The sequence below is a fragment of the Natator depressus genome, chromosome 2 (assembly GCF_965152275.1).
Source record: "Natator depressus isolate rNatDep1 chromosome 2, rNatDep2.hap1, whole genome shotgun sequence".
In the NCBI taxonomy this organism is placed as follows: domain Eukaryota; kingdom Metazoa; phylum Chordata; order Testudines; family Cheloniidae; genus Natator; species Natator depressus.
The window spans coordinates 12,047,879-12,075,544 of record NC_134235.1 but is presented as its reverse complement, the minus strand read 5'-3'; the positions used below and the strand labels follow the sequence as shown (position 1 = coordinate 12,075,544).

Sequence of the window (27,666 nt, the reverse complement as noted above, 5' to 3'; positions counted from 1 at the left end):
TTAGCTAAACTATCCCACACCTGGAAGAGTTTCACAGTTCAGGTAGCACTATCAGCTACCTGCATAGCCAGGTCACCTGCCATCCACGGACAAGGGAGGTGCAGCCAGGAAGAGGGCATTTCTGAGTCAGTATATCAAAACTCACTGACAAAAAATAAATATCCCAGCAGACTCGCAATAGAATAGTCAATTAGTAACAAAGTGCACACCCTCAGAGCTCTCTGAACCTATCCAGTTCCACTGGTATCCTTGAGCAGACCTACAATATAGGTCCCTTGCCCTGATGAAAGAAATCACAGAATACACCTGTGATCTAAGCTCAGTCACCATGCAGTCTTTAGACGAGGCTACCACCATTTAGTAGCCACATATCTGTTATGCCTTTACCACCAGGCAAAGGCCAGGGAAAAGTTAAATAAGTTCACTGGAAGTTGCCCTTGTTCTGAAGCACTGATTTTAAAACCACAGTGGTCTTTTAATACATAGGGGTTAATAGCAAATACTCAGTGCTCCAATTCTAAATGTGAATTAGTAGAATCCCATTAAACCCCATTATAGGAAAATAGAGCAATTACATTTATGACCCCAAAGTGGGCATTATTTAACATGGAGGAGGAAGGAAAAGTCACGGAGCACAACTGTCATTCATGTTGGAAGATCAGAGCTAACCCAGGAAAGTTAAACCAGTCACTGTGCCTAAGCTTAAGCAGCTGGTTAAATCCATTTGATCTAGTTTTATAAACACATTGTTTTAATAATTCAGACAGTCAGACTTTGCAGATAAGTGGAAACAACATGCTTCCACCTTCCTTGACTGCGAGGAAAGACTAACGATACCCCCCCCATGCAGATTACATGAAGTATAACTGCATTAGCAGGAAGCAATTTATTTCAGAGTCTAGGTCTTTTCCATAAATGGGCATTATCCAATCAGCTAAAAACTAATGGAAGCTCCAAACTCACCCTCTCTGGAAGAGATCCACATTATGGAATTTGTGTAGTTCCACAGAAAACTCGACCGTTCCCTGTACTTCAGACATGATCTTTTCAGGTCATCACCTAAATGACACAAAAACAGGTATTTTAAACATGCTGAACAGTTTGCTTAAAAACAAATTCACTTAAGCTACTACATCTTGCGTCAGCACTTTGGGCTTCATCCGTCACCCAGGGAACTCAATGGGAATCTTTATACCAACTTCAATGGACTCTGTTCAGGCTTTTTATTGATAAGAACCCTATCCAAGTCGTGATTGTGAGTCATAAAAAACAAAGACGGCCTGAGGATGCAGCAATAATGCTAAATTAGCCAATATCATAATCATTGAAATGTACATAGTGTCTTTTCAGCCTAGAACCTCGCAGCGCTTTCCAAGCTCTCACAATATTCCTGGAAGGAAAGAGAGATGTTGTTACACCCATTTTAGAGAATGGAAGGTATCCAGACACAGCACACAACAGCTCTCTAAATGGAGAACTGACTAAAAATTCAGTCTCCAGCCAAAACACCACAGTGGTACAGAGTTCGCTGGCTCCCATCCCCTGTGCCCTCTCCCACCAAGGTACTTATCAAAGACAAGGAAGGGAGGTTTCACAGGGAACAGAACTAACTCCAGAAATAATGAATGGCAGGGATTACCACATAAGCTCTTTGGGGCAGGAAAATTAGTCTGTATCACAGATGTCACAAAAAAGATTGTGACGGGATCCCCAGGGTGCAGCCTGGGACTGTGGGACCGCTGTGCCCCCTTAGCTCTCTCCACCCTGGGTTGTCTCTCACAATGCCTTGCTAGTGACCGGCAGCAAACCCCTCCAGAAGCTGTGATCACTCAACACAACAGCATGTGGAGCCCCACATCCAGCTAGATTGCATGAAGGCTCCCAGAGCCACTCATGAATCACCCAGAGAAAGGCACCAGCCAAATCCCCCCAGCACCCAGCACTGTACTTCAGGAATATACCGTCTTGCATTGCTCAAGACGAGCAGTGCAGATTTATTAATTGGTTCACCACTTCATCAATGGAAAGCGGGCCTACACCAGCCTTTGCAAACGTGAGCAGATAACCAAACACTTCAGGCAAACTCACTGGTAAAGATAAACAGTTAAACAAATGTATTGACTACAAAAGTTTAAATTTAAAGTGATATTAAGTGTTAGGCAAAAAATCAGTGCATTACCAAAAAGAAAAGAAAATATAAGCACGCAGTCTAAACTCTCAACCCTATTAGACTGGGCAATCTCTAGATTAAGCAGTTTTTCTCACCCCACTGAATATTGCAGTCCTTAATATACAAGTTTGTTCCTTAAACCTGGGCCAATCTCCTCTGTTGGAGTCTTGTCTTCTTCTCAGTGTCTTAGTTGATTGCAGCCTAGGTGGGGGCAGGGTTAGGGCCCAGTATGTTTCCACTCCGTCTGTTTTATACCCTCAGTCCATGTGCTTGGAAAACACAAGTCCAAGCATGTCTGGGTGCATTGCTGAGTCTCCAGGCAAGGTTGGACAATTCCCCTGGAGTGGCATCATGTAGGTGAGTCATTGCATTATAGCTCCCTTGCTGGGCAATGGTTGTTGATGGGCTGATTGAAACCCTGCCCGGGTGTTGGTTACTTTCCTTGGTGTTGCCTCTGGGGAGCTAATATCTGGCTGATTCCCCAACTTACAGCTTGTTTTAGTGACAACCATACAACACAATTCTCAACTTCATATACATTTATGATATACATATATGGACAGAAAAATTACTTTCAGGAGATCATAACCTTTCCCCTGATACCTTATACAAGGCATGCTTTATATGTAGGATCATGATGACTTAAAAATGAGGAATATGGGGGTTCCAGGATGCTCCCCCAAGGTATAGAATGACACAAAGATGGCCAACAGATTGGTTTACTTCACACATACACGCTGCTCTTCTATCTAAGACCACTGTGTAAGTGCAGAGAAGGATGGCTCATGAGCATCAGTCTGAGCATAGATAGCTGTCTACTGTACATAACAGGGGAGGTGGGAAAGTGTGCGTGACATTCTGGTGCCACAGAGTAGTAGCTGGTGGATCAGCAGGCTTTCCATTTAGCACCCAAAGGGGCCAGGGCTGCTGGAACAATTTGTATAGTGGAGGTTGCTGAGAGCCAGTGAACCAAATTGTAAACCCTGTATATGATGGAAACCACTTCAAGCCAGGGGGAACAGCAGCACCCCAAACCCCTAGTTCCAGCACCTATGAGAGGGGCTCTTGTTTGGAATTCTGTCCAGCTTCTGCAATAGGGGAGACTCTCTGTCTTCAGACTCTTATGTTCATTTGTATTGTGCCCAAAGGTGTGCTAAGTGCCTCCCACCCACTCCAATACATCCATGCAAGGAAGGGCAAGATTCTGATGCAATATATTTTTGAATCAGGAGAAAGTATTATACTGTAGCTATTGGATGAGTTTGTTTGCCAACTCCTGGCTGTATGTTTTCCAGGTGACTGGCTTTTTATTTCACTGATGATTTAAACACTATTTTTGTTTCTCTTAATGCCTGCCCCTCTCAAGCGCTCTCATTTTCCAAAATGCACTCTGAGTTTTTTCCTCCACTGGAAAATATGCACTACAGACATTGATTCCAGACTGACAAGAGCTGCAGCTATGCCATTTATATTATATATAAATAAAATAATTGCCAAACTGCATTTTTTTAATATATACCCCCAAAGTAAGGAAATTAATGTATTAGTCAATTCAGTGTTATGTCATAATGATTTCCAGTAAAATTCAGAAGCAGTGAAGGTAAACTCAGTGTTACTCTCTGGCAGAACTAATGTAATTTGTACCTTACCTAGTTTTCTAAAACTGTATCAAGAATGGCCCCCACCCTCATTTTACTCTTGATAAAGCCCTTGGCAGGACTGACGTAAAAGTCAAGTTTGTCAAAGATACTTCCATGGTGTGCACCAACAGCACAAACGATAGACCCAGAGAAGAGCTGAAGTCACCCAGCTTGAAGAAAAAGAATAAATATTCAAAAGTGACCAACGATTTTGGGTGCTACACCGGACTTATCCTTACAGAGACCCAGTTTTCAAAGATGATGAACACCAGTCCTTTGAAAATAAGGTGCTTAAAGTTGGGCACTCAAAAAATAGAGGCACCCATACTCATTAATCGCTCGGGACAATTTAGGCCAGAAGTATCACAGGGTAGTTAGTTAAACGAGCATTACCCAAAAGTAGAGTAGCTACCTTGCCAATTGTGCTGTTACCGAGGGCCGACGTATGACATCAGTATTTGCAGTACTGTAGAGAATATTGCCAATATTGAAGATATGTCACATACTTATTAAGACTACTGCTAAGTGTTTCGGGGCGATCACTGTGACTGCCCCAGGTACCTCTCTATTGGACAGCACCTCATGTGTTTTTAAGCTAGGCCCTACATGCCACACTAACATTTCAGAACAAGAATAAAGCAGGCACTAGGCAATCCAGCTGGTGACATGACATGACATGGGGGACAGGCCTGCCAATGGCAGCCCTCCCTCATTAGCGGGGCTGCCATTGGTCAGTCCAAGCACCTGTGAGTTTGGATTGGCTGGTGGAGTATTGCCCATGAAGACAGCACTGGACAGAAGTAGGCCTCTCTCTCCTACTCCCGTAGAAGTTGTGTGTATCCCACACTCACTCCCTGAGGATATGTCTGCGCTGCAGGGTTAACTATACTTGAGTTACTCCCGTCAAGTTAGCCTCGCTTTAGTGAGAGAGGACACACCGAAATAACACTACAGCTGCTGTATGTACACTGACATTTCACTCACTCATGTGTGGTGCTAGGACTTCTGGGGCCACATCCCAGGTTTCTCTGTGCTGCAGTTAATTGAGATGCTCTGTGAATTCATTCCTACTGAACTGCAGGAGAACTTCTGTCCTTTCTGGGCACACAGGGGAATTGTGGGAAGGCATTGGAGCATTCAGGTGGGAGCTAGTCTGCATTCAGACTACAGCGTGGCTGTGTTAGCAGCTGGCGCATTGTACTCACTTGAGTTTTAGCCTATACAACTCCCCGCCCCTTGGGTCTGCAAACTCAAGTTAAAAGCACCATGACACCCACGTTAAGGGTCTGTGCGTGTGGACAAGACTCAAGTTTGGGGCATCGCTCAACTTATCAATTGAATTCACTCTTCAGTGAAGACACAGCTGTAGAGATTAACAGCTATGGAGGATAAGCTGGATCAGTTACATTTCAGTGTCAATGGTTCAATGGTCTGAGCAAGTTCCACTTGACATTTCAGGCAACTGCACTGGTTGTGTTGTAGTGGCTAAACTACATGACACAGGGGCCCAACTCATCATGGTTCTATAAATTTATTATTTATTTAATTACAGGCTCACAAATCTGGACAATTTGTCCTGCTTGTAAGAGTTAGACTGCCCTTCGTGCTATTAAAATTGAGTGGATGAGGATAGGAGTGGGGTCTCCCACGCTGGAAATCTGGCCATCATTTGCAGAAAATGTCATGTCCTAATCTGTATTATGAATGAATATGCATGATCTCATTTGCATTTTAAAAGGAACACTTGCTGTTATTTTCTTTTGCGGCTGCTGGACCAGGTTGCCTTTGAGGACTGGTGGTGGTTGTTTAAGTTATGATAAAGTTGCAATCATTTGGCCAAAATATGATGCTTGTGCTCATGCTCAGCAGCCCTTGCCCTGTGCAATGTTTAGTAGCTGGGTGTTTGGGCTAGCTACTAAGTCACACTACTTATTTTGGTAGTACAAGCGCCTGATTGAGGCATATGCATTGATAAAATGGTTATTTGGTACATACACATATAAACACAGAGATAAACTAAAGAAATCATAACTGCAACAACCATGATTCAGAACAGTTGGTTGGATGTTGATTTCAGTGGAAGTATATTGAGTGTCAGTGAGGACAGAATTTGGCCCAGTATCACTACTGTATTATAGAGAGTAATAATCCTAAGGGCTGGATGTCATAGGCTTCACAGGACTCTTAAGAACCGCATTAGCTTGATGACACTAATCACATCAGTGAAGGCCGCAGGATAAGGCCCCTACTTTGATTTACTTTCAGAAGCTATTATACTACAACATAAAACTTGTTTACCTCCCCCAGCAGCTTATAAATCTGGCCAGTGTTCTACATGTGTTCTTAGCCAAAAAAAAATAAACCAGACATTTCCTCAGTGCTTTGGCCATACTTGTCTGATTCCATCACAGGATTCATCAGAAAGTCGAGGACAAAAGAACAAAATAAAAACACCTTCTGAGAGAAGGCAGTGACTCATAAACCTAGCAGCGTTTGTTAAGGGCAAAGTTTAAAGAAGAGAACCCAGTTGTGTTCCTCAGAAAGCACAGCACATCTTAGAAGTGAGTCTCCATAATACATTCCCTGCTATTTCTACATTTAGAACACACTGTATTTTGTTATGGATTCCCTAGGAAGCTGATATTTGCAAGATAGGGGAGGGAATTTAAGTTTTTGTAAAAGCTACGAGTTGTGTTTATAAAAAACAGTCATGGTAAAACTGCATTACTCTTCTCCATACATATCTGCTCCTAGCTTAGATATCAATAAGGTCTAGCATAGATCTCAATAAACAAACAGGGCAATCGTGACCCAAACTCAGAAACAGTCAGTTAGAATAAAGTATTGGGAAAAGGTGAAAATAGACTAAATGTCTTTTCTTTTTAGAGAGACAAGGTGAGAGAGAAACTTTTGAGCTTACACAGAGATGTTCTTCAGGTCCGGGCACCTACTCAAGAGCGCCACAAATAAATACAAGGTAGAACAGATTGTTTAGCATAAGAAGTTAACACATATTTCAAGGGAGCATTCAAGGTGAAGTGAAATTTTTTTTAATCCTTTTAGTTTTTCTATCATTTGCCTTTTCTCAAGCAAAATGGGTCCCAGGAGACCCTAAACTCACTATTGACTCCAGATGCCCCAAAAAACAGGTGAGTTGTTTTGATACAGAGCAATCACAGAGGCCAATCAGCACTTCTGTTGCCCATCATCCTCATGTCCATGAACCCATTGGCATTGTTAGTGAAAGGGAGGTGGACTTTTATTATATTAGTGGTATATATTAATCACCTTTAAATTATGTCAGCCATGTTATTTTATTTTCCAAGATTTTGAATACAACAAGGTATAACAGCCATGTTTTAGTATTTGAATAAGGACAAAGAAAGGTAGAGTAATCAGGGTACATGGTAATACCTGCCCTTATTTGAATGATAAAGAATAGCAATACCAGGCCTTGCAATTATTATTAGATGAATAGTTGAAGAATAATCTAAAAAATACTCAAAAAAAAAAAGAAAAGAAAAAGAAAAAGCAGCATGGACTACATACAGCTCTAGCATTTGGGTTTTCTGGACTTCTAATACCACTCCTGACCTTAATTCCTTCAGTTTCCTGGGCCAAGTAAATCAGCCTCCTAGCGAATCTAACAGAATAATCTATGCAAGTAAATCTGACTATAGTGTACTGACCCAGTTTTGATTTTAGCCAGGACACAAGAGTTAGCCACTTTTTTTTAAATGGCTACAGCTACTCAGGACTTAAATTTGATGTGTCCTCTGAAAAACACAGTATCTGCAGCTACATTGTGCTCTTTAATATTCTGTACTGACTCAAAAGCATCAAGGATTAATCTTGTAGGTCTCCCATCGATATATTTGCCTGCTTAGGTTGTGGAATGTAATGGGATCACAACACAAGATGGGATAGCTGCAGGTAACTGTTCCTATTGTTTCTGTAGAAGTTCCAGCCTGCAATATGCCCTCGAATTATTTCTTTAATTTGCAGGGCAGGAAATAGAGTAATACTGTAGTTATAAATGAATACAAGACACATGACCTTATCTGCCATATCATCCACAAAACATGCTTGTTTCTCTTTCACAAGTATACCAGTTTAAGTTTAATTGTTAAACATTGTTTTTATTTCTCTGAAGAGCCAACACACTTTAGATAAGAGTCCTATTATTTCAAAACTTTTTGGGTCTGCTGTTCTGCATTCCTGGGAAGTCAAAATTGATTTTTTCATTAGTCATACTCAACAAAATACAGCACAAAAAGAGTAATTTTCCCCAAGGTTTGTTGATTTATTTTACAGAAATTAAAGTTGGCAATGTAGGAGTAAAACAACATCCCTGAAAAAAGGGAAATAGTGATTTAAAAGCTGGCAACTTCTGGAAGCAGGCAGTGCTCCACACCTGCTCCCAATCCACTGTCCACAGAGATTAAAAAAACCTGGTATGCTGCCCTGGCAATGAGGGATGAGGAATCTCCTCCTAAAGGTGGAGGAGGAGAAGCCCCATACCCCCAAGGCTGGGAGGATTATGGACACCACTCCATAGAGGAAATGAGGGGGGTAGTGGTCTGAGACTCCTTTCTCAGGGGGACAGAGACATCCATCTGCCAGCCTGACCTGGAACCTTGGAGGTATGCTGCCTGTGTCGGGCCTATTATGGAGACATTGAAAAAGGATTGCCGAGGATCATCCGGCCCCTTGACTACTATCCCACGCTGCTCATCCACACGGGCACTAATGATACTGCAAGTTATGACCCTGAACCGATCAGAAGTGACTCAGGGGCTCTAGGAGAGAAGGTGAGAGAGTTGGGGCAGAGGTGGTTTCTCATCAATCCTTCCAGTCAGGATAGGGGCCCAGGCAGAGACAGACACATCCTGGTAATGAATGCATGGCTGTGCAGATAAATCATCACATAATCCACATAACTGGAATATTGGTGTAGAAGAGTACACTTTGTTCAGGAAGGACAAGCAGGAGAAAAAAGGGAGGTGTTGCTTTGTATATCAAAGATGTACATACTTGCACTGAAATGGAGATTGAAGTTGGAGGCAGATCTGTTGAGTCTTTGGGTAAGGATAAAAGGGGTAAAAAACAAGGGTGATGTCATGGTAAGGGTCTACTGTAGGCCACCTAACCAGGAAGAAGAGGTGGATGAGGTTTCTTTTTAAACTAACTAGCAAAATTATCCAAAGCACAGGACTTGGCGGTATGGGAGCCTTCAGCTACCCAGATATCTGTTGGGAAAACAATACAGTAGAGCACAGATTATCCAATATATTCTGGGCATGCACTGGAAACACATTTTTATTATGGAACGTGGAGAACGCTACTAGGGAAGAGGCTCTCCTAGATTTGATTCTGACAAACAGAATGGAAATGGTTGAGAATTTGAAGGTGGAAGGCAGTTTGGGTGAAATTGATTATGAAATGATAGAGTTCATGATTCTAAAGAATGATAGGAGGGAAAAATGGCAGAATAAAGACAATGGATTTCAAGAAGTGAGACATTAGCAAACTCAGAATTCGTAAGTTAGATCCCGTGGGAAGAAAATCTAAGGGAAAGAAGAGTAAAAAAAAGTCCAACTTTCCTGAAAAGAGACATGATTCAGGGAGCACGAGCAAACTATCCCAACACACAGGAAAGACAGGAAACATCATAATATACCACCCTGTCTTAACCAGGAGAGCTACAACCTGAAACTCAAAAATGAGCCATACAAAAAGTGAAAACCAGGTCAAATTACAAAGGATAAATTTAAAAAAAAAAAACCACCACCACATGTAAGGACAAAATTAGGAAGGCCAAGGCACAGAATGAGATTAAATTTGTTAGGGACACAAAAGGGAACAAGAGTTTTTTTTTTTAAACGAATAAGTCAGAAGCAAAAGGAGGACCAAGGACACAGTAAGCCCATTACTCAATGAGGGGAAGACGACAGAAAACACAGCAATGGCTAAAGTGTTAAATACCCTCTTGTTTCAGTTTTCACAATTAAAGTTATCCAGTGATCAGATGACTAATATAATGAACATCAGTATAAATAGAGAAAGGATCTGAGACTCAAATAGGGCGAGAAGTTAAGAATTACTTGGACAAGTTAAATGTCTTCAAGTAGGCATGGCCTGATGAAATACATCCTAAAATACTTAATCACTGAAGAAATCTGAGTCATTAGTGATTATTTTGGAGAACTTGTGGAGGATGGGAAAGATCCTAGAGGACTGGAAAAGGGAAAATATAATACCTATCAATAAAAAAAGGGAATAAGGACAATCCAGGGAATTACAGACCAGTCAGTTTAACTTGGTACCCAGAAACATAATGGAGCAAAAAATCAATTTGTAAGCATCTAGAAGACAATAAGGTGATAAATAATAATCAACAGTATATGTCAAGAACAAATCATGCAAACCAGCCTAATATCCTTCTTTGACAGGGTAACAAGTATTGTGGATTGGTGGGAAGTAGTAGATGTGATTATCTTTACTTTAGTAAGACTTTTGATACGGTCTCACATGACCTTCTTATAAGCAAACTAGAGGAATATAGTCCAGATAAACCTACTGTAAAATTGGTGCTCAACTTGTTGGAAAAAACACACTCAGAATAATGATCAATGGTTCACTGTCAAGCTGGAAAGGCATATTGGATCCCTCAGAGATCTGTCCTGGGTTCAAGACTATTCAATATCTTCATAGAATCATAGAAGATTAGCGTTGGAAGAAACCTCAGGAGGTCATCTAGTCCAACTCACTCCTCAAAGCAGGACCAACACCAACTAAATCATCCCAGCCAGGGCTTTCTCAAGCTGGGCCTTAAAAACCTCTAAGGATGGAGATTCCACCACCTCTCTAGGTAACCCATTCCAGTGTTTCACTACCCTCTAGTGAAATAGTGTTTCCTAATATCCAACCTAGACCTCCCCCACTGCAATTTGAGACCATTGCTTCTTGTTCTGTCATCTGCCACCACTGAGAACCACAGAGCTCCATCCTCCAATCCTCCAATTTGTCTAGGTCACTCTGGACCCTATCCCTACACTCCAGTGTATCTACCTCTCCCCCCAACCTAGTGTCACCTGTGAACTTCCTGAGGGTGCAATGCATCCCACCATCCAGACCATTAATAAAGATGTTGAACAAAACCAGCCCCAGGACCGACCCCTTGGGCACTCCACTTGATACCGGCTGCCAACTAGATATCGAGCTGTTGATCACTACCCGTTGAGCCCGACAATTTAGCCAGCTTTCTATCCACCTTATAGTTCATTCATCCAATCCAATTTTTTTTTTAACTTGCTGGCAAGAATACCGTGGGAGACCTATCAAAAGCTTTGCTAAAGTCAAGATATATCATGTCAACTGCTTTCCCCATATCCACAGAGTCAGTTATCTCATCATAGAAGGCAATCAGGTTGGTCAGACATGACTTGCCCTTGGTGAATCCATGTTGACTGGGTCAGAAATGATTTAGATAGTGGCATAGAGAACACATTTATAAAGTTTGTGGACAATAGGAAGCAGGGAGGCATTGAAAGTGCTTTGGAGGACAGAATTAGAATTCAAAATGATCTTGACAAACCAGAGAAGTTGTCTGAAATAAATAGGATGAAATTCCATCAGGCAAATGCAAAGTACTCAATTTAGGAATAATCAGTGGCAAAAATACAAAATGGGAAATAAATGCCTTTGAAGGAGTATTTCGGAAAAGAATCTGGGAGATATGGTGGATCACAAACTAAATACGAGTTACCAATCTAATAGTGTTGCAAAAATAAAAGCAATAATTCTGGGATGCATTAGCAGGAACGTTGTAAGCAAGACACAAGTAGTAATTTTTCCACTCTGCTCAGCACTGATAAGACTTCAACTGGAGTAGTGTGTCCATTTCTGGACACCACACTTCAGGAAAGGTGTGGACTAACTGGAGAAAACAGAGCAACTAAGATCATGAAAGGTCTAAAAACACCTGATCTACAGGGAAAAATTGAAAAAAAATGTGTTTAGTCTGGAGACAAGACCGAGGAGGGGCACATTATAAAAGTTTAAGTATATAAAAGGCTGTTATAAAGAGGAGGGTGATAAGTCGTTCCTTATCCACTGAGGACACAAGAAATAATGGGCTTAAATTGCAGCAAGGGAGATTTAGGTAAATTTAGGTCAGAGAGATAAGGTGGGTGGGGTAAGAGACAAGCTTTTGACCTGAAGAAAAGCTCTATGGGAGCTCAAAAGCTTGTCTCTCTCACCAACAGAAGTTAGTCCATTAAAAGATACTACCTCATTCACCTTGTCTCTAATAGCCTAGGAGCCATATGGCTACAACACCACTGCATAAATTTAGGTCAGACAATTTGACATAAAGAATGAATGCCAACCCCAATTAGCCTCACTCAGCATGCTCTTCTCATGCAGCAGTCTTGAAATCAACTCAGCATCTGCTTACAGTAAATAATATTAAGTTGCCGCTATTGCCCACAAAACAGAATGGCAGGAAAAATGCAGAACGGCGAGGAGGTGGTAGAATATAAGAAGAAAAGAGGTAACAGACCTCCAGATGGACTGTCACATGATTCTCTTCTTTTTGCCTGCCACATAACCCTCCCTTTTGACTCTCAAAAAAAAAAATTGCTCTTACAACAGGTCCCAAAGTACCTATGTGCACAGTTACAGTTAAAAATCATTGGCCTGATTTTCACTACTGCTGAGCACCCACTGAGCCCAGGTCTTCAGTTATGTCCCAGGTCTCTTCCTTGCTGTTCTCCTGAGGTAAAGGTATCCTTTTCTGGCACTCCCCTGGACAGTCGTGGGACCAGAGCTGTGCAAATAACTATTTTTTTAATTTGATAGCAGTTCTGAGAAGTAAAAAAAAATATTCTGGATCAAACAAAATGTTTTGTTCAACCAAACGTAACATGCTTAGCTTTAAATTTTGAGTTTTCTAATTTTTCCTAAATAAAATTAAAATTCTTTGCAAAACAAAGTCATTTGGAATCAAAAATTGCAATGTGTCATTTCAGCATTTTTTAAATTAAACTTTTTTTTAAGTTTTTGTTTAGGGTTTTTGTTTGTTTGTTTGTTTGTTTTTTTAAACCTAAACAATTCAGCAACATCAGCACAAATTTGTGTCAAATTGTTTCGGTTTAGTCCAATCTGTATTCATTTCTGAAAAAAGTGTTGATAAAAAAATTCACCCAAGTCTACTCAGGACCATAAAGTAAGTCAACAAGAGGCATGCATTAGTTTACAGCACATTTTAGACACTATTAAATGGTCAGAATTTGCCAACAGTTCTCACACCTTGCCATGTAAGAATGGCATTTTCCCAAATGAGGAGATACTTATTGTCTCCGTGTTTCCTGGTACTCCCATCTGTTTCCACCTCCTGTCTTATACTTAGCTTGTAATCACCTTGAAGCAGGAGCTCTCTTTTTATTCTGTGTTTGTACAGAACCTAGCACAGTGGGGTCCTGGTCCATGACTTGGGGTCCTAGGTGCTGTCACATAAATTTTAAATAATAATTATTTGTAGTGACTATATGGGCAACAGCTGGAAAACAGCTTTCCTTGGCACTACGTTAACTGCATTCCCATTTGCAATCTTGAAAAATTCTATGGCATATTTAAAGAGAAAGGTACTTACCTTATAGTAATGAGGCTCTTCAATGTTTGATCCCCTACACACCCGGAGCTGGAGAATTTTGAAAGCAGTGTCTGTTGGCCCACACATGCACCCTTGCTCACCTTATGCCTCGGACCAAGAAGATAAAGGGGAGGGTGGACCTCTCCAGTTCTTTCTCTGCCACAAACAAAAAGACAATATGAAGCAGAGGGGAAGGAGAGTGGGTTGTGGAAAACATATAGGGACCACACTTTATAGTAACAGAGTTCTTCGAGATGCGAGTAATGTACTCTTCGAGGGCTGGTCCCAATGTGTAGTCCACTGTGAGTGACTGATAAGCAGTACTCCAGTAGGAGGAGGATGCAGATAGGAGAGCCAAATGAAGGACCACCATTCCAAAAGATGCATCAGTAGAGAAGTCATGCAGCAGTAGTCCATTGCTGACTATGATATTGTCACAGTTCTTATGATAGCAGTGGTAGAACTGTTGATTCATCAATCTAGGCCTATGAAATTTTCTTTTCAGGGCAGACGTGTATACACACACACACACACACAGGAAACGAAGTGTGGCCATGGAATCCTTCAGGGTGTGCAAAGACTCACCAGTCTTCTGGTTACACAGATGAGTGTCATCGAAGGATAAGTCCTCCATGGTGTTCTGAACCTCGCTGGGAAACCCAGAAGCATGAAGCCACAATTCCCTGTGCATTACAATGGCAGTTGCCATCATCCTTGAAGATGTATCAGCTGCATCAACCACTGATTGCCAAGACTTCTCTTCAACCATTTTGCGTTCTTCTATGAGATCCTGGAAATAAGCTCTCTCCTGCTGTGGAAGCCCTGTCAGCAAAGTTCACACATTTTGAATTTTGTTCAGGAAATTGTATTTAGCTATTAGTGATTGGCTGTTGGCTATTCTGAACTGAAGGCTAAAATAAGAAAGACCTTCCTTTCCAATAAACAGAGATGAGGTGGGCAAACATCAGTTGGTGTTGCTCTCCATGGCAGCCTGGACCACTAAAGAGAATGGGGCAGATGAGAGAACAAAAACTCCACCCCTTTGGCTGGGACACAGTAATGTTTTCTGACCTCTTAGGGAGTAGGGGCACAGGTACTTGGGGTATGCCAGACCATTCTAGTGGGCTCTATGATGGCTTCTTTAACAGAGAGCAATATTCGACTGGAACCAGAGGACGACCAGGAGCTTGTGTTGAGGATCCTGAATCTCCTCAAAAGAAATCTGAAGCTTCCCTGCAATTCTGAGAAGTTGTCTTTGGAATTGCTCATAGTCAATGAAAGGAAATGAACACATTGGTGCCAGCTCCTCAGCTGTGGAAGACCATGACAACCATGTTGGTTCTGACAGAACTGCCAGATCCAGCATGTATTCCTCCTCCTCAGTTGGATCAGAAGGTAGCTCTGGCTGCCCTCTCAGAGGGGAGGGAATGAGTGACTCCCTAGCAGACTGATATAACTCCAAGGGATGGTTCTGGCCCCATGGCCCCCAGGATAGCCAGTAGGATTAATTGAATTGGGTTTGGGGAGTTCCCCTTGGTATGGGGTACCGATGGCTTTCAGGCAGATCATGAGGTGAAGGCTGGTCCCAAGCTGGCCCAGGTGCCCTGACTGGGAAGGCATGTCTTGGAAGAGGAAACAACAGTTCAGAATCTCACAAGGGAGAGAAAACCAATTCCTGAGCCAATGGTAGTATTGACAGTACTCCTGGAGGGAGTTCATGACCAAAAGACGGAATGGGAGACAGATTCCTCCAAAAAATCAGCTCTCCTGGTGGAGTCAGGCCCTCTCTCAAGAGAGGGACCCAATGGAGCAGGAGACTGGATCAGAGAGCAAAGGTGTCCTCAAGAGGAGCATGGGTCTCGGCTCTTCCCAGAGTGAGAGGGGTCCTGTCTGCTCAGACCAACAGAGTCTGTAACACAGCCATGGAAGAAAGGTCAGTACCATGGGTAACTGATGCTCTCGGTAATTTCTCTTCATTGATACTGACAGATTGAGGTTTGTGCTTGGGTGGTACCAGAGACACCCTTGTTGCCTTTGACAGAATGTACCCCTGTAGTCACACCCTACACACTATTGCAATAGTCTTTGTACAAGGTGTGGCTTGAAAGGTATCATTTGAAACTCATAATTTGCTGGTCACTGCTGTCCTGATAAAATATGCATGGCATCATCATATGTGAAGTTATAAGATTCCCCTATATGATATTAACCCACTTTCCAAACCTCATAGCCTGTCCAAACTGGTGTAGGCAAACAGGTCTGTCCTAATCAAGGGAATGTGTGCTTTGCTGCTTAAATACAAATTAAGCAAACAGTCATCAAGCAGGAAGGGAAACAAAAGGAAGTTCAAACAGGTGAGGAAAAAGCAGTAGGGAACATTTTTCCAGATGGACTCTGTCTCCTAGTTCCCAGGTGGAGATTTTTTCAAGAGGGGGACTGAAACTATAAAAAGGGAGGACAGATGCCCCAAGAGATCCCTCTCTCTCCCTGTACATCACAATCAGTACACCTGAAACAAACAAAGCCTTCTTTGTACTCTGAGAGAAGGGGACCTGACCTACAGGGTTTGGTTAGTAAGATCAGAGTTTGGTCAGCTTATTGAAAGCATATGGTGAGAAATTTTGCTTGAATCTGATATAGTTAGTTAAATTAAGCATTAGTAAAGGTCTTTATTTTTCTTTTCACCATTTCTGAATTATATGCCTCATTACTTGTACTCACTTAAAATCTCTTTGTAGTTAATAAACTTATATTATCTAAGCCAGTGTGTTTAAATTGAAGTGTCTGGGAAACTCAATTTGGGTCAACAAGGTGTGTGCATATTATTCTTTTAAAAGAAAAAAAGAGACTTAATATACAACTTTAAATTGTCTAGGAGAGGGCTGGGGAGTTCAGGACATGCATTGTGCAAGGAAATCTAAATCTGGGAGGGTGTTGGGGTCACCCTGCAGTATAACCAAAGCTAGTGAGAGCCAGAGTGTAACCCAGTGTGGCTGGCAGGCTGCAGTTACCCACAGACACTCAGGGTGTGGCTTGCATGCCAGAAGGCTGTTTGTGAGTGGCCCCAGGTGGGAGCTACTTGAGTAAGGCATTGTAAGACACCCAGGGTTTCAGGGCAAGGGTCAGTCAGATGCTCATTAGTGTGGCTTGGACACTGGTATACTACACCATCGGATTGCGATCCAGTACCTGGGGAGCCCCAGACTTATGGCCTTTCTTGTCATATCTCTGAGACTTAGACTGTATTAAGTTCTCTTGGGCTGAGCTTAAAGAGTTACTCTGTTTAAGCAGGGCTGAATCAGACTTCAAAGTGGATTTGGAGGAGGATTTAGTTTCATGCTTATGAAACTGCTCCCAGCTCTCTCACCAAGACCCCACCAAATGCTCTCAGGCAATAGACCCCCTTGTTCCTGAGTTGGGCAGGAGGTACACTCCTTGATGAATCAGGCCAATGTAGCGGGAGAGACAAGGAAATACCCCAGCGTGGGTGCAACTGCAATCTCATGGCCTTTTCCAAAGGGTGCATCCTAAGGCAAAGTTCCCACCCTTCCGGGGTATGGTGGGGGAACGAATGGCAGATATTGCACCTTGACATGATGTGGATTTACCCAAGGCAATACAAGCAGCATTAGTGGTCATTGCTGAAGTAGAAGGAGCATGGGCAGGAGGCACAAACTCTGAAGCCTCGAGTCCGGCATATAGTCCAGTACTCAAACAGGATACGGGGGCGCTCCCCAGGTTGGAAAGGTAACTAGCTAACTATAAGGCATAAACTATTAGATAAAACTTTCAACTCTAAAAATTTCTAAAGCTATTTAGAGGCAAATGAATAGAGCTGAAGCTTCATGTGGCGGTGAGAAGGAACTGGAGAGGTGGTCAATCGGCCTTGCCCTTTATCTTCTGGGTCTGAGGCACGAGGTTAGCAAGGGCGCATGTGAGGACCAACAGATGTGGTTTTCAAAATTCTCCATCTCCAGGTACATGGAGTGCATGAGTACCCATAAGGACTAGTCCTTGAAGAACAAGGGGTTTTTAAACATGATGCCTTTGTCAAACATCAAGTTGAGTAAATACACATTTCGCCAGGCTAAATTCACTCTAGAGTTTCACTTAGACAAGGTATTCTGTTTCACTTGTTTTCTGAAACTGCGGACGTTAAATGTCATATTGCTGTGCTTTGAGTACCTTCCGGAAAATCCAAGCAAAAGTTCATAGAAGTCAATATAGGCTCATCACATCAACAGCCTTTCAATGAAAATATTTTGAGAAGTATCCACTGGATTCTAAACACATACAGGCCAAATTCTGTTCTCACTTCCACCAACTTCAAAGGGGTTATATAGGGTGGTAAGGGCAGAATGTGGTGTAGATATTCAATATCACTGCTGTGTATATACGAATGAAAGAAAGAACCCTCAAACTATCCAGGTATGAGCCTACAATACCTTGGCTTTGCTGCTGTGGATGTAGCCATCCAAGCAATACAAGGGAGCACAAATTAATAATCAGGACCTTTTCTGACAAGTGTACTGGCATCGCTAGTGATGCTCATTTACATATACACACATACACTACCATTTACATATAGAGTCACACACACACACACTATAGGCCAGGCTGGTAGCATTCCATCCACACTTGGCATACTCCAGCTTAGCACTGACCAGGACCCTCCCTGCAATTGCGGCTTTGGACTGCCTTTGGGCACCAGAAAGTGTCTGCTCCCCAATCTCCTGTGCTCCTAGTGACTCCCCTGAGCAGCCCAGTCAGCTGGGGAGGAGGAGGCTGCCTAATTCAAATACACAGGGGACAAGAGAGACCTGTGGGAGCAGGGGGAAGTAGACTGGAACAAACAGTCAGGGGGCAGGGCAGTTAAGGACCTAGAACTACGGGCTGGCTGGGGAGGTGTGAGAAACCAGAGCCGGCTGGGCAAGGAGACTAGAACTAGGAGACAAGGAGGGAAAGGTCTGGGGGGGAGGGAAATGATGGACTGGGAGGAAACAGATAGGACTAGGAGCCAAGAGTGGAAGACTGGGAACCAGCTGGGCAGATGTAGGAGGAGGAGAACGAGAGGCGTATGAAGAGCCAGTCTGTGGGTGGATAATTGGGCTGAGTGAGGTATGGAGATTAGGAGGAGAGGCTGGTGGGACACTGAAATGGGACAAGGAGCCTGAAGAGAAAGACTGGAACAGAAAGCCAATGGGATAAGGAAAATGGGCAGGGAGTACAGCTGGAATCCAATGAGGAAGAAAAGATAAGATGAGGAAGGACCTAAGACTAGCAAGGAGAGTGTGGAGGGGGAGACTACGACTGGCTGGGCCAGGAGATTAGTACTAGGATGAGGAGCCAAGGGTGGGGAAGAGACAGGTCAAGAGAGGATAAAAGGAGTCAAATTCTGGAGAGACAGGCAGAAAATTCTGTGCCCAATAGAGAAAACTCACATCCAGAGCCTGGAATGGAACCCAAGTTTCCTGAGTCTCACCATTTTTCTGCTATCAGCAAATATCTGTGAAACCCTCTAGTAAAGTGTCCCATTTCCCTGTAGTGCTGGTCCACACAGTGCATGGCAACATACTATTGCTGTCAGTTATTAGCTCAAATGGCAGATGTCTCTGGGTAGGGCTAAAGGTTCCATCCCTGCTGGTGAACCATGTGGGTGTCCATATGATGCCACATGGACTGTTTAAGCTTTTAAAAAAGGAAACTGAAGAAATTACACATAGAAGCCTATGTGGAAAGAACATTAAGGAAGCAAAGTCTAGCACTCAAGTCAAGTTAGAGAATGCCAATATCAGGGTAGCCAGTGCATCCTTAATCTCCCCCCCCCCCGCACATATGCATGACAGAGTCTTTAATTACATGATCACATATAATTCCCCCACCACCACCCACAGGACAAACCTGCTGTAGGGGTGAATCAGGGCTGCAGTGAGGGAGATTATGTGGAAGACCCATTTCATTTCTTGCAGAAGCTGGAAGGTGTGTAGTGAATGAGGCAGGGGGCTGCAGGAAGTTAAACCACCACGTCATGGTTACGGCAGTTGAATACCGTGCTAGAGAACTGAATTCTCTCGCAGTTCCTCCCATCTCTTAACTTTTGAGTGCTTGACTCTGCAACCTTAATAACGTTCTTTTCACATGTGTGTGCACATGTGTACTCTCTCTCATTCGCCCAGGGACAAAATTCTGTAACTCTTTACTACAGGGTGTGATGTTTTTGACTACGTTCCTTTACAGCCAAAGGGACTTCTCACGCTAGCAAGCACTGTATCCAGGAGTGCTTGCAGAATTGGGCCCAAAGACTACATCAAGCAATACTGTGCTGTCTTTCACTGAGTAAGAATCAGACCACTAGATGAGCAGTGAGCTATGGTTGTTTGGATTAGTGCTACTGTTCTTTGTTACCCCATCCTCCTTCCCCATCTGCCCGTTTGTTCCATCCACCTGATTTGTCTTGTCTTTTTGATGGTAGGCTACTTGGGGGATGGACTTATTTATTTTGTTTCTAAAAGCAGCTAGTGCAACTGGGAGACCTGAGTAGGTGCTATTGGAATATAAATATTATTAGTATGTGCAGAACAAAAAGGGAATAAAGTGGTAAGCGGAGAAACTTTACTGTTAGATTCCTAACTAGGTAATAAAATGTAAATTAAAAATCCCTGAAAATGAATTTAAAATACTCGAAGTGCCCGTGATCTTTGAAACACCGTTGTGTGTGAAATGGCATTCTCTGATGTAGCGACTGTAAACAATTCACAGGCGTGATGGGACACACTTCCATCACACTAGTGAAAAGGCGAACAAGCATTCTCGCACTAAGGCAACCTCAGTTAGGCACACTTACCAAATGTGTTCCATCCAGGGAAGTGAAGCCTCAAAAGAGGAAGACTGGCCACAGCGGTGGGGGAGTTTTTTCCCAGGAGGAGGGAGAACAGCAGGGTCTGTTCCTTTGCTCTGGGAGCAAGGGGATCTCAGCCTGAGTCAGTTGCTAACCCTTTAATTCACCCTTTAGTGCAGACTGGCGCTACCAGATCAATATGAGAAAAGGCCCTGAAGGGCTGCTTCCAGCTACTGACCTATGAAGTGCCACCAGGGACTAGTGACAAGTAGGGTGACCATATTTCGCAAAGGGAAAATGGGACTCACGCAGGGAAGGCCCAAGACGCTCGCCTGAGGTCCCCCTGCACAGGGCTGGCCCGAGCTCCCCTCCCTACACGCAGGGCTTGGGCAAGCAGTGAAACACATACCAGATAGGGTGACCATATTTCTCAAAGGCTGGGGCTGGCATCGCTGCTCACTCGAGCCCCGCGTGCCCCCAACCTGAGTCCTGCCTCCCCTCTCCCTGTGAGGCTGGCATCACCGCTCATCCCCCTGCACGTTCCGCCGCACCTCACTTCTTTAACAAAAGTGGGCATTTGTTGCACTTGCTCTTGCAAACTGATCAAGTTGCCAAGAGCAAACGGGACAAATGCCCACTTTAGCGCCCCCCCCCCAAAAAAAGAAAAAAAGTTGTGACAACCGGGATAGGGCTTAAAAAAATGGGACTGCCCTGGCCAAAACCGGATGTGTGGTAACCCTAGAGACAAGGGGATTATATGAACTGGACTCTTAAAAGATCCCGAGAATCAGCTGAACTCCCACTAGGGATAGGAAAATTGCCCAGGAGTAGGGAGCTCCAATGGGCAAGAAATTCAAAGATATGACTGAGCCCAAACTAAGGGTCAGATGACTACAACAGGCTAGCTTGTAGGATGATGGTATTGGCTCTTTGGGCAGACAGTGGTTTCCAAATGACACAAGTACAAACAATAAAATATTCAGAGCCATAATCAGATTGTTTACATGTGTTCAAAGTGTTGGGGACTAAACTGACACTGCACCAGATTTTGGTGTGCAGCAAGAGGCGAATCAAATGGTTCACAAACAAAGAGGAAGTCTGATGCTTATTTTGCATGGTATGTCTTGACCTTCCACTTCCTGTGACACACCAAGAGAGAGAGTTGCAGCTAGGCATGGGACCAACACACCAAGGTCTTGAAGTGAAGCTGACTGATCTAACCAGGCTCTGTGGCGTCTCTTCAAAACAAGGATTTCCCATGGTCAGCGCTGAAATGGCAAGTTAACCCAGCGTCTAAAGGAATTTCAACAAAAGGATGAAGTTGTGCTTCAGTCTTGCAGACTGTGCCAGGCAAAAAGGCAGTTTCTTACGCTAGTACTTCCTCCTTTCTGAAAAGGAGAGCAGGACTTCTAATGCCAGCTACCACAGACCTCAGTGCACTGCCCTCTCACTGGGTCAGCTCCTAGAAGCCCTCACTCACAAGAATAGTGTTTATTCACTCTACAAAGTAACTGGCTCTTTGTGAGTTAGTAACTGCGTGCAGGATGAGGTCTATAGTGTGTTGGGAGACCCCTAAATCTGTACAGCTGGGCGCCCAGCCACACTTTCTGGGGTAGGTTTCCTGACAGTCCTGGCACTTGGGGAAAATCCCGTTCCCTCCTCCACAGTGGGTCCCTTGTTACTGGAACTCCCATGGTTCCACGGAAGAGGGAACAGACCTACACAGGCAATGTGTACCTTTCTGTACGGGGAAGGTTCCTGTTTGGCCAGCTGAGTTCTAGGGTCGGGATTTGCCCTGAGGTTGGGCTACTGAATTCTCAGGCACAGAGAGCTAACTTACCCAGCCAAGTCTCAGAGAGGTAGGGTCTACAATCACATCTCTCTCAAGTCACTAGACAAAAATTTCGACACCCTCACTTCTTCCGTGTGTTGACGTCACTCATTCCTGGACAGTTACAGTGCTTTCCAAAATAATCTGTGGCACTCAGTTGTGTGAATCTGGAGAGCACAGGCGTGCAGCTCCAAGTGAGAGGTGGGAAGCCAGCTCCTGAGTCACCAGTGCGACTTCCTGTTAAGCCACCCTGGGCTTCCCTGGGAGATCTCCCTTCCAAGCACCAAACGGCAACACATTTTGTTTGTCAAATCTGTGCAGATGGCAGCCTGAAGTGTGAAATATCTACAGGTGACTGCTTGCCAAAACCAGTGACAATTCTGTTGCTAAAAGCTCTGCGCCCACATGAGAATCACATGCATCAGTGTGGACAGCTTGCGCACAGCCAAAAATGTTGCCCTTTCAATTGAGGCTCAAGGCCAAGTTATTTTCTGGGGGATTAGGCTACATTTGAGGATGGCTGCTCTCAGAGCTCAGCTGTCTTCACTCTGTAGCAATTAGTGTTATTAAAAGGCCAGTTTCTGGTACCCTTACGATGAGTAGCACCATAATTAATTGACTTCAATGAGACCATAATGGAGTGAGGTATGATTCCATGTGAGAGTTATTAGACTGACCCCAAGTTCTCATCACTGGGATTTGTGTACTCAGGACCATTTGCTAATTATGGGTAGGGCTAGGATTGTGTCACAGAATCCATGACTTCCAGAGACCTCTAACTTGAGCCCCCAGCCCTACTGGGAGCTGTAGGGTCCCCCGCCACCCATGGTGGCTGGAAACTGCAGGGCCTACGAGCTCCTGGACATGTGGGCGGTGGAGGTGCCCTGAGCTTGGAGCCATTGGGTTGTGGGGGGACCCTGCAGATCTGAGCTGGGCCCCCCAGGGTGGTGTGAGGAGCCTGCAACTCCCCATTGTCATGCATATTTTTAGGCAAAGTGATGGATAGGTCATGGGCAATAAAGAAAAATTCATGAAAGCACGTAACCTGTCTGTGACTTTTACTAAAAAAAAAAAAAAAAAAGAGTGACAAAATCTTAGCCTTAATTTTGGGCCCCATCATTCTCACCAGATCCATGAGTGGAGGGAACTCTGTATGCACAGACCCTCAGCTGTCTCTGCAATGGCATCCCTTCATCCTCCAAACCATGAGCAAGGGGATTATGGGAAGAGAATTCAGGCCAGGTACAGAGCAAAGAGATGGGGAAGGGACAATGAGCCTCCTTCCCTGTGCCCTTCAAAGGCTAGGGAAGAAAGGCATAACAGGCTGCATTATCCTTCCACTCCCCCACCCCCACTGCAGGGATTGCACCTTAAGGGTGGGGGTTCTGGGGGCAGCCTGGCTGCAGAGCCTTGGCCAAGTATGTAGGGCAGTACAGAAATCTGCAGGGTTTATGGGACGCTCCATTGCCTATTACAAGGGAGAGCTGACATCCTGATGGAACAACTGGGAGAAATCTCCATGAACAGCAGCTAGCAGACAGAGCCTCCCATGACTGACTACTGCAGCAGACCATCAAGCCCTGTAACTTTTACCAAACACTTTCAAAACTCCTTGGCAGAGTTTTCTTCCACCTTAGGCCCATCCTGCATGCTGCTAAGCCATAGTTCCTGACAAGTAGAATGAGCAAGATGTTTTTTCAGAACCTTCTCTCTGAAGAGAAAAAAGAAAAGGAGTACTTGTGGCACCTTAGAGACTAACCAGTTTATTTGAGCATAAGCTTTCGTGAGCTACAGCTCACTTCATCGGATGCATAGCATATCGTGGAAACTGCAGAAGACATTATATACACACAGAGACCATGAAACAAAACTTCCTCCCACCCCACTCTCCTGCTGGTAACAGCTTATCGAGATACAACAGCACGGCATATTGTGTCTTAAAAGGAGGAGAACCTAGTCATTACGAAGCCAAGGGGATGCATTTCATTAGCATCCTCTGCAATATACTACGTTTCAGGGCCTGATTGCTCTTGGGATACTGTAACCATTTACTATTTGGAGCCACTCATCATTTAATTTATTGTCTCAGCTGATGGCAGCTTTTCTAGTTCACCTGGTAGCATTTGTGCTCTTTATAATTGTTCATTATTTTATCCAGAAACACACACATACCCCTAAAAAGAAAAGGAGTATTTGTGGCACCTTAGAGACTAACAAATGTATTTGAGCTGTAGCTCACGAAAGCTTATGCTCAAATAAATTTGTTAGTCTCTAAAGTGCCACAAGTACTCCTTTTCTTTTTGCAAATATAACTAACACGGCTGCTACTCTGAAACACATACCCCTAATTACAATCAGCAGATAAGCAAGGCTGCATGCCCAAAGAATTATTGACTATGTACAGAGTCACCATGGGGAGCAAAAAAAACCAAAAAGCAACACATTCAAGCACCAGCACAACCATAGCCAAGTGACATGGGGAAACAGACCCACCACTGCTAAACTCTCTCTCTCTTTTTAGAAATAGGGGAACTTTAAAAGCTTCAGACATAAAAAGGTTCAGAATTTGGATTCCTCCTAGCTCTTTCTCCACAAACCTACTTGCTAAATCAAAGTAGTCTGCTACCACTTCTGTCATCTTTGAGGATGAACTACTTACTCAGTAGCCTTTTCGATGCCTGGCCAATAAAACATTAGTCATCACAACACCTCCAGCGGGTAGGAAAGTCTTATTTAAAAGAAGATGTACATGTGAAAATGACACCCTGACCACGTGTGGGTAGAGATCCCATAGTACTTTTTCCCACAGCAGGTTAACTCCCATTGTCTTGGCTAAGTCCCAACTCAGGTGATTATATTTTCCACCTAGTTACATTTCCATTGCTGCTTTATTTAGAGAAGACATTCTTTGTCTCCTCCACTACAAACGGTCGTCTTGTAATATTGATGCATTACAGCTCCCTCTTGTAACTCACAGGTGGCTGCATTTCAGTGTTGGGAGAAATGAGAGAGATGTATCTGGGAAAACACTTTGGAAGCTGCGTGGATGAAGGAGACAATATACATTTTTTCCACTGAATGCATCCGATGAAGTGAGCTGTAGCTCACGAAAGCTTATGCTCAAATAAATTGGTTAGTCTCTAAGGTGCCACAAGTACTCCTTTTCTTTTTGTGGATACAGACTAACACGGTTGCTACTCTGAAACCTGTCAATATAAATTTATAGTGTATTAAAACCCTAGCATAGCAGAGAGCCGCTTCCTCCTCTCAAGAAGTGTCAAATCATTCTGGGGTGAAAGTTTAAAAAAAAAAAAGCTTATTTTCTCCAACTCATTATGTTTTATCGTCATCAGTTCACAGTGCCCAATAGATACAAGGTCCTGGCCAAAGAGTTTACAAGCTAAAATAAGTGAGAAATCAAAGGGTAAGGAAGTACCAAAGTCTTAAAACATTTTAATACAAATAAGTTCAGGATTTGGATTATAAGTGAACATTCATGATACATTTCTGATTTCATCCTCATTTAACCAGTGAGATATCCATGCATTAGAATTCTCACAGCATGAGAACTAACAGAAGGACAGAACAATACCTGGCAGACACATGATTTCATCAGGCTGTAAAGAGCTAACTGGGAAGCGTGTTGTTCTTTTGAATTAGAATAGCTATCACTGCCAAACAGACTAAGATAGGGAGCCTGATTTATTTACAGACCCTTGGCATAAAAAAACCCAAAACAAACACACACCCTACTATTGAGCTTCTTTAGCTTTCTCTGATTGCAGACAGAAAATGTCAAGATTATTCCTGAATACACAACTCAAACTGGAATAAAAAAAACCTAAGGTACCAAGTAGCCAAGGCATAATGTACAGTGAAAGGAGGACTAGCTCATGCACAACTGAATGGGAAGAATGTGCCACAAATCAAAATATAAGGCTCTGATCTTACCAATACTGACACGCATGCTTAGCTTTATGCTTATGAATAGTCTCATTGCCTTCAGTGCGACTACTCATATGCTTAAAGTTTAGCACATGAAAAAGTGTCTGCAGGACTGTCTATGGAACGGATAGAATTGCTTAAAAATACTCTGCTATAATCACCGCTCGTGCCGGACTTTGAACGCATGTGAGGAATTGGCTTGCCTGTCAGTTTTTAGAATGAGGTGCACAAACTGTAAGTAACAATTTGTTTAATACATGTCACCTCTTTTTCGGTTTGCAAGTTCTGAAAACACATCACGAGTTTCTAAAACTTGTTCGTAATTTGCCAAATGCATTCAGCACTGTACACTTGATTTTTTCTTTGTTCTTAAAAGAATGTACATTTACTGCACATCTGAGTGCTTTGAGTTTACTCCATTCAACACAGATACAGCAAGTTTTCAAAGAGTCAATGTAGGGAGTGCTTCTTTTTACGTGTGATAGAAGATACATATGTCCCTAAGCATAAGGTCAAAACAATATGCTCAACCACAGGGTTTATTCCTAATGAGATGCGCTCATTGATTTTAAGCTTTTAATTTTGTACACATGACAACGTGGTCTCTGCACACTGAAGACAAGAAAGCATCTACTGACATTTATGAAAAATAGGTTAAGTTAAACAGATCATATCCAAAATGTTAAAACCTGTTAATTTTGGGAAATGCAAGGAAGTGTGAGGTTCTATATAACTGCCCAAGCAAGTTCTGCAGATTTGGATTGAATCAATCTGGTTTAGAAGGTCTACACACGAATGCATAGCACTGTCAGATCAGAACATGCAAACTCATCCATACAAATGATAAAACATGCACTCATGCATCTGTCAAATTGAAGGTGTTTGTGAGTTTGACCTTGAGCAAGGAACATTAATTACCGAACAGCAGGAAAGCTGAACAACCCAAGAGCTGGGACATTTATCTGAGCTAGAGACGTAACTGATGAAGCCCAGTGGAGCTATGCCAGTTTACAGCAGTTGAGGAGCTATCCCATTGTATCTTTAAAATCTCTTATTTTTCAGTGCTTGCAGAAATAGTGATGTATTGTACAAGACAATGTCTGTGTGAGAGACACAAAACTATCCCCTGACAGACTGCTGGATTACAAATAGGATTTCATTTAGCAAAGCACAAAACTGAGCCGTTTGAGTGGAAAACCATTATTAATCTTTTCAGCTCAATGCAACTTTTAAATTGTGTGGTGGCACAGTTACTATACTTTCCTTGCAAGAAATCATTTTACATAATACTAGCACCAGTAGATAAACATTCATCCATAATCGGAAAGGTATTTGTTTTGAAGAAAAGAACCACTACTTGGTTCAATGTATACACTGTAACCTTTTCCAGGGCAGGGCCTGTGTTTTTTGTTCTGTTTTTGTACAGTGCCTAGCACAATGGGATCCTGATGGGGAATCCTAGGTGTTCCTGTACTACAAATACATAATAATCCTCTAATATTTACAAAAACTAAATTTCAACTGGGTTTTATTATGCATGGAGAACTGCTTACTGCATAACATTTTGAAAAGCATCTAAGTGCTTTA

At 43.1% G+C, this 27,666-nt stretch overlaps 1 protein-coding gene across 1 annotated transcript in view; it reads right to left on the bottom strand.

Moving 5' to 3' along the window:
- Window positions 1-27,666, bottom strand: part of FAM135B (family with sequence similarity 135 member B) — a 334,802-nt gene that overhangs the window by 243,673 nt on the left and 63,463 nt on the right. The window contains exon 2 of the mRNA XM_074943811.1: window positions 964-1,059. Within this exon, the coding sequence (XP_074799912.1) occupies window positions 964-1,040 (77 nt within the window). The 5' untranslated portion in view covers window positions 1,041-1,059. The remainder of the gene's footprint in view (window positions 1-963; window positions 1,060-27,666) is intronic.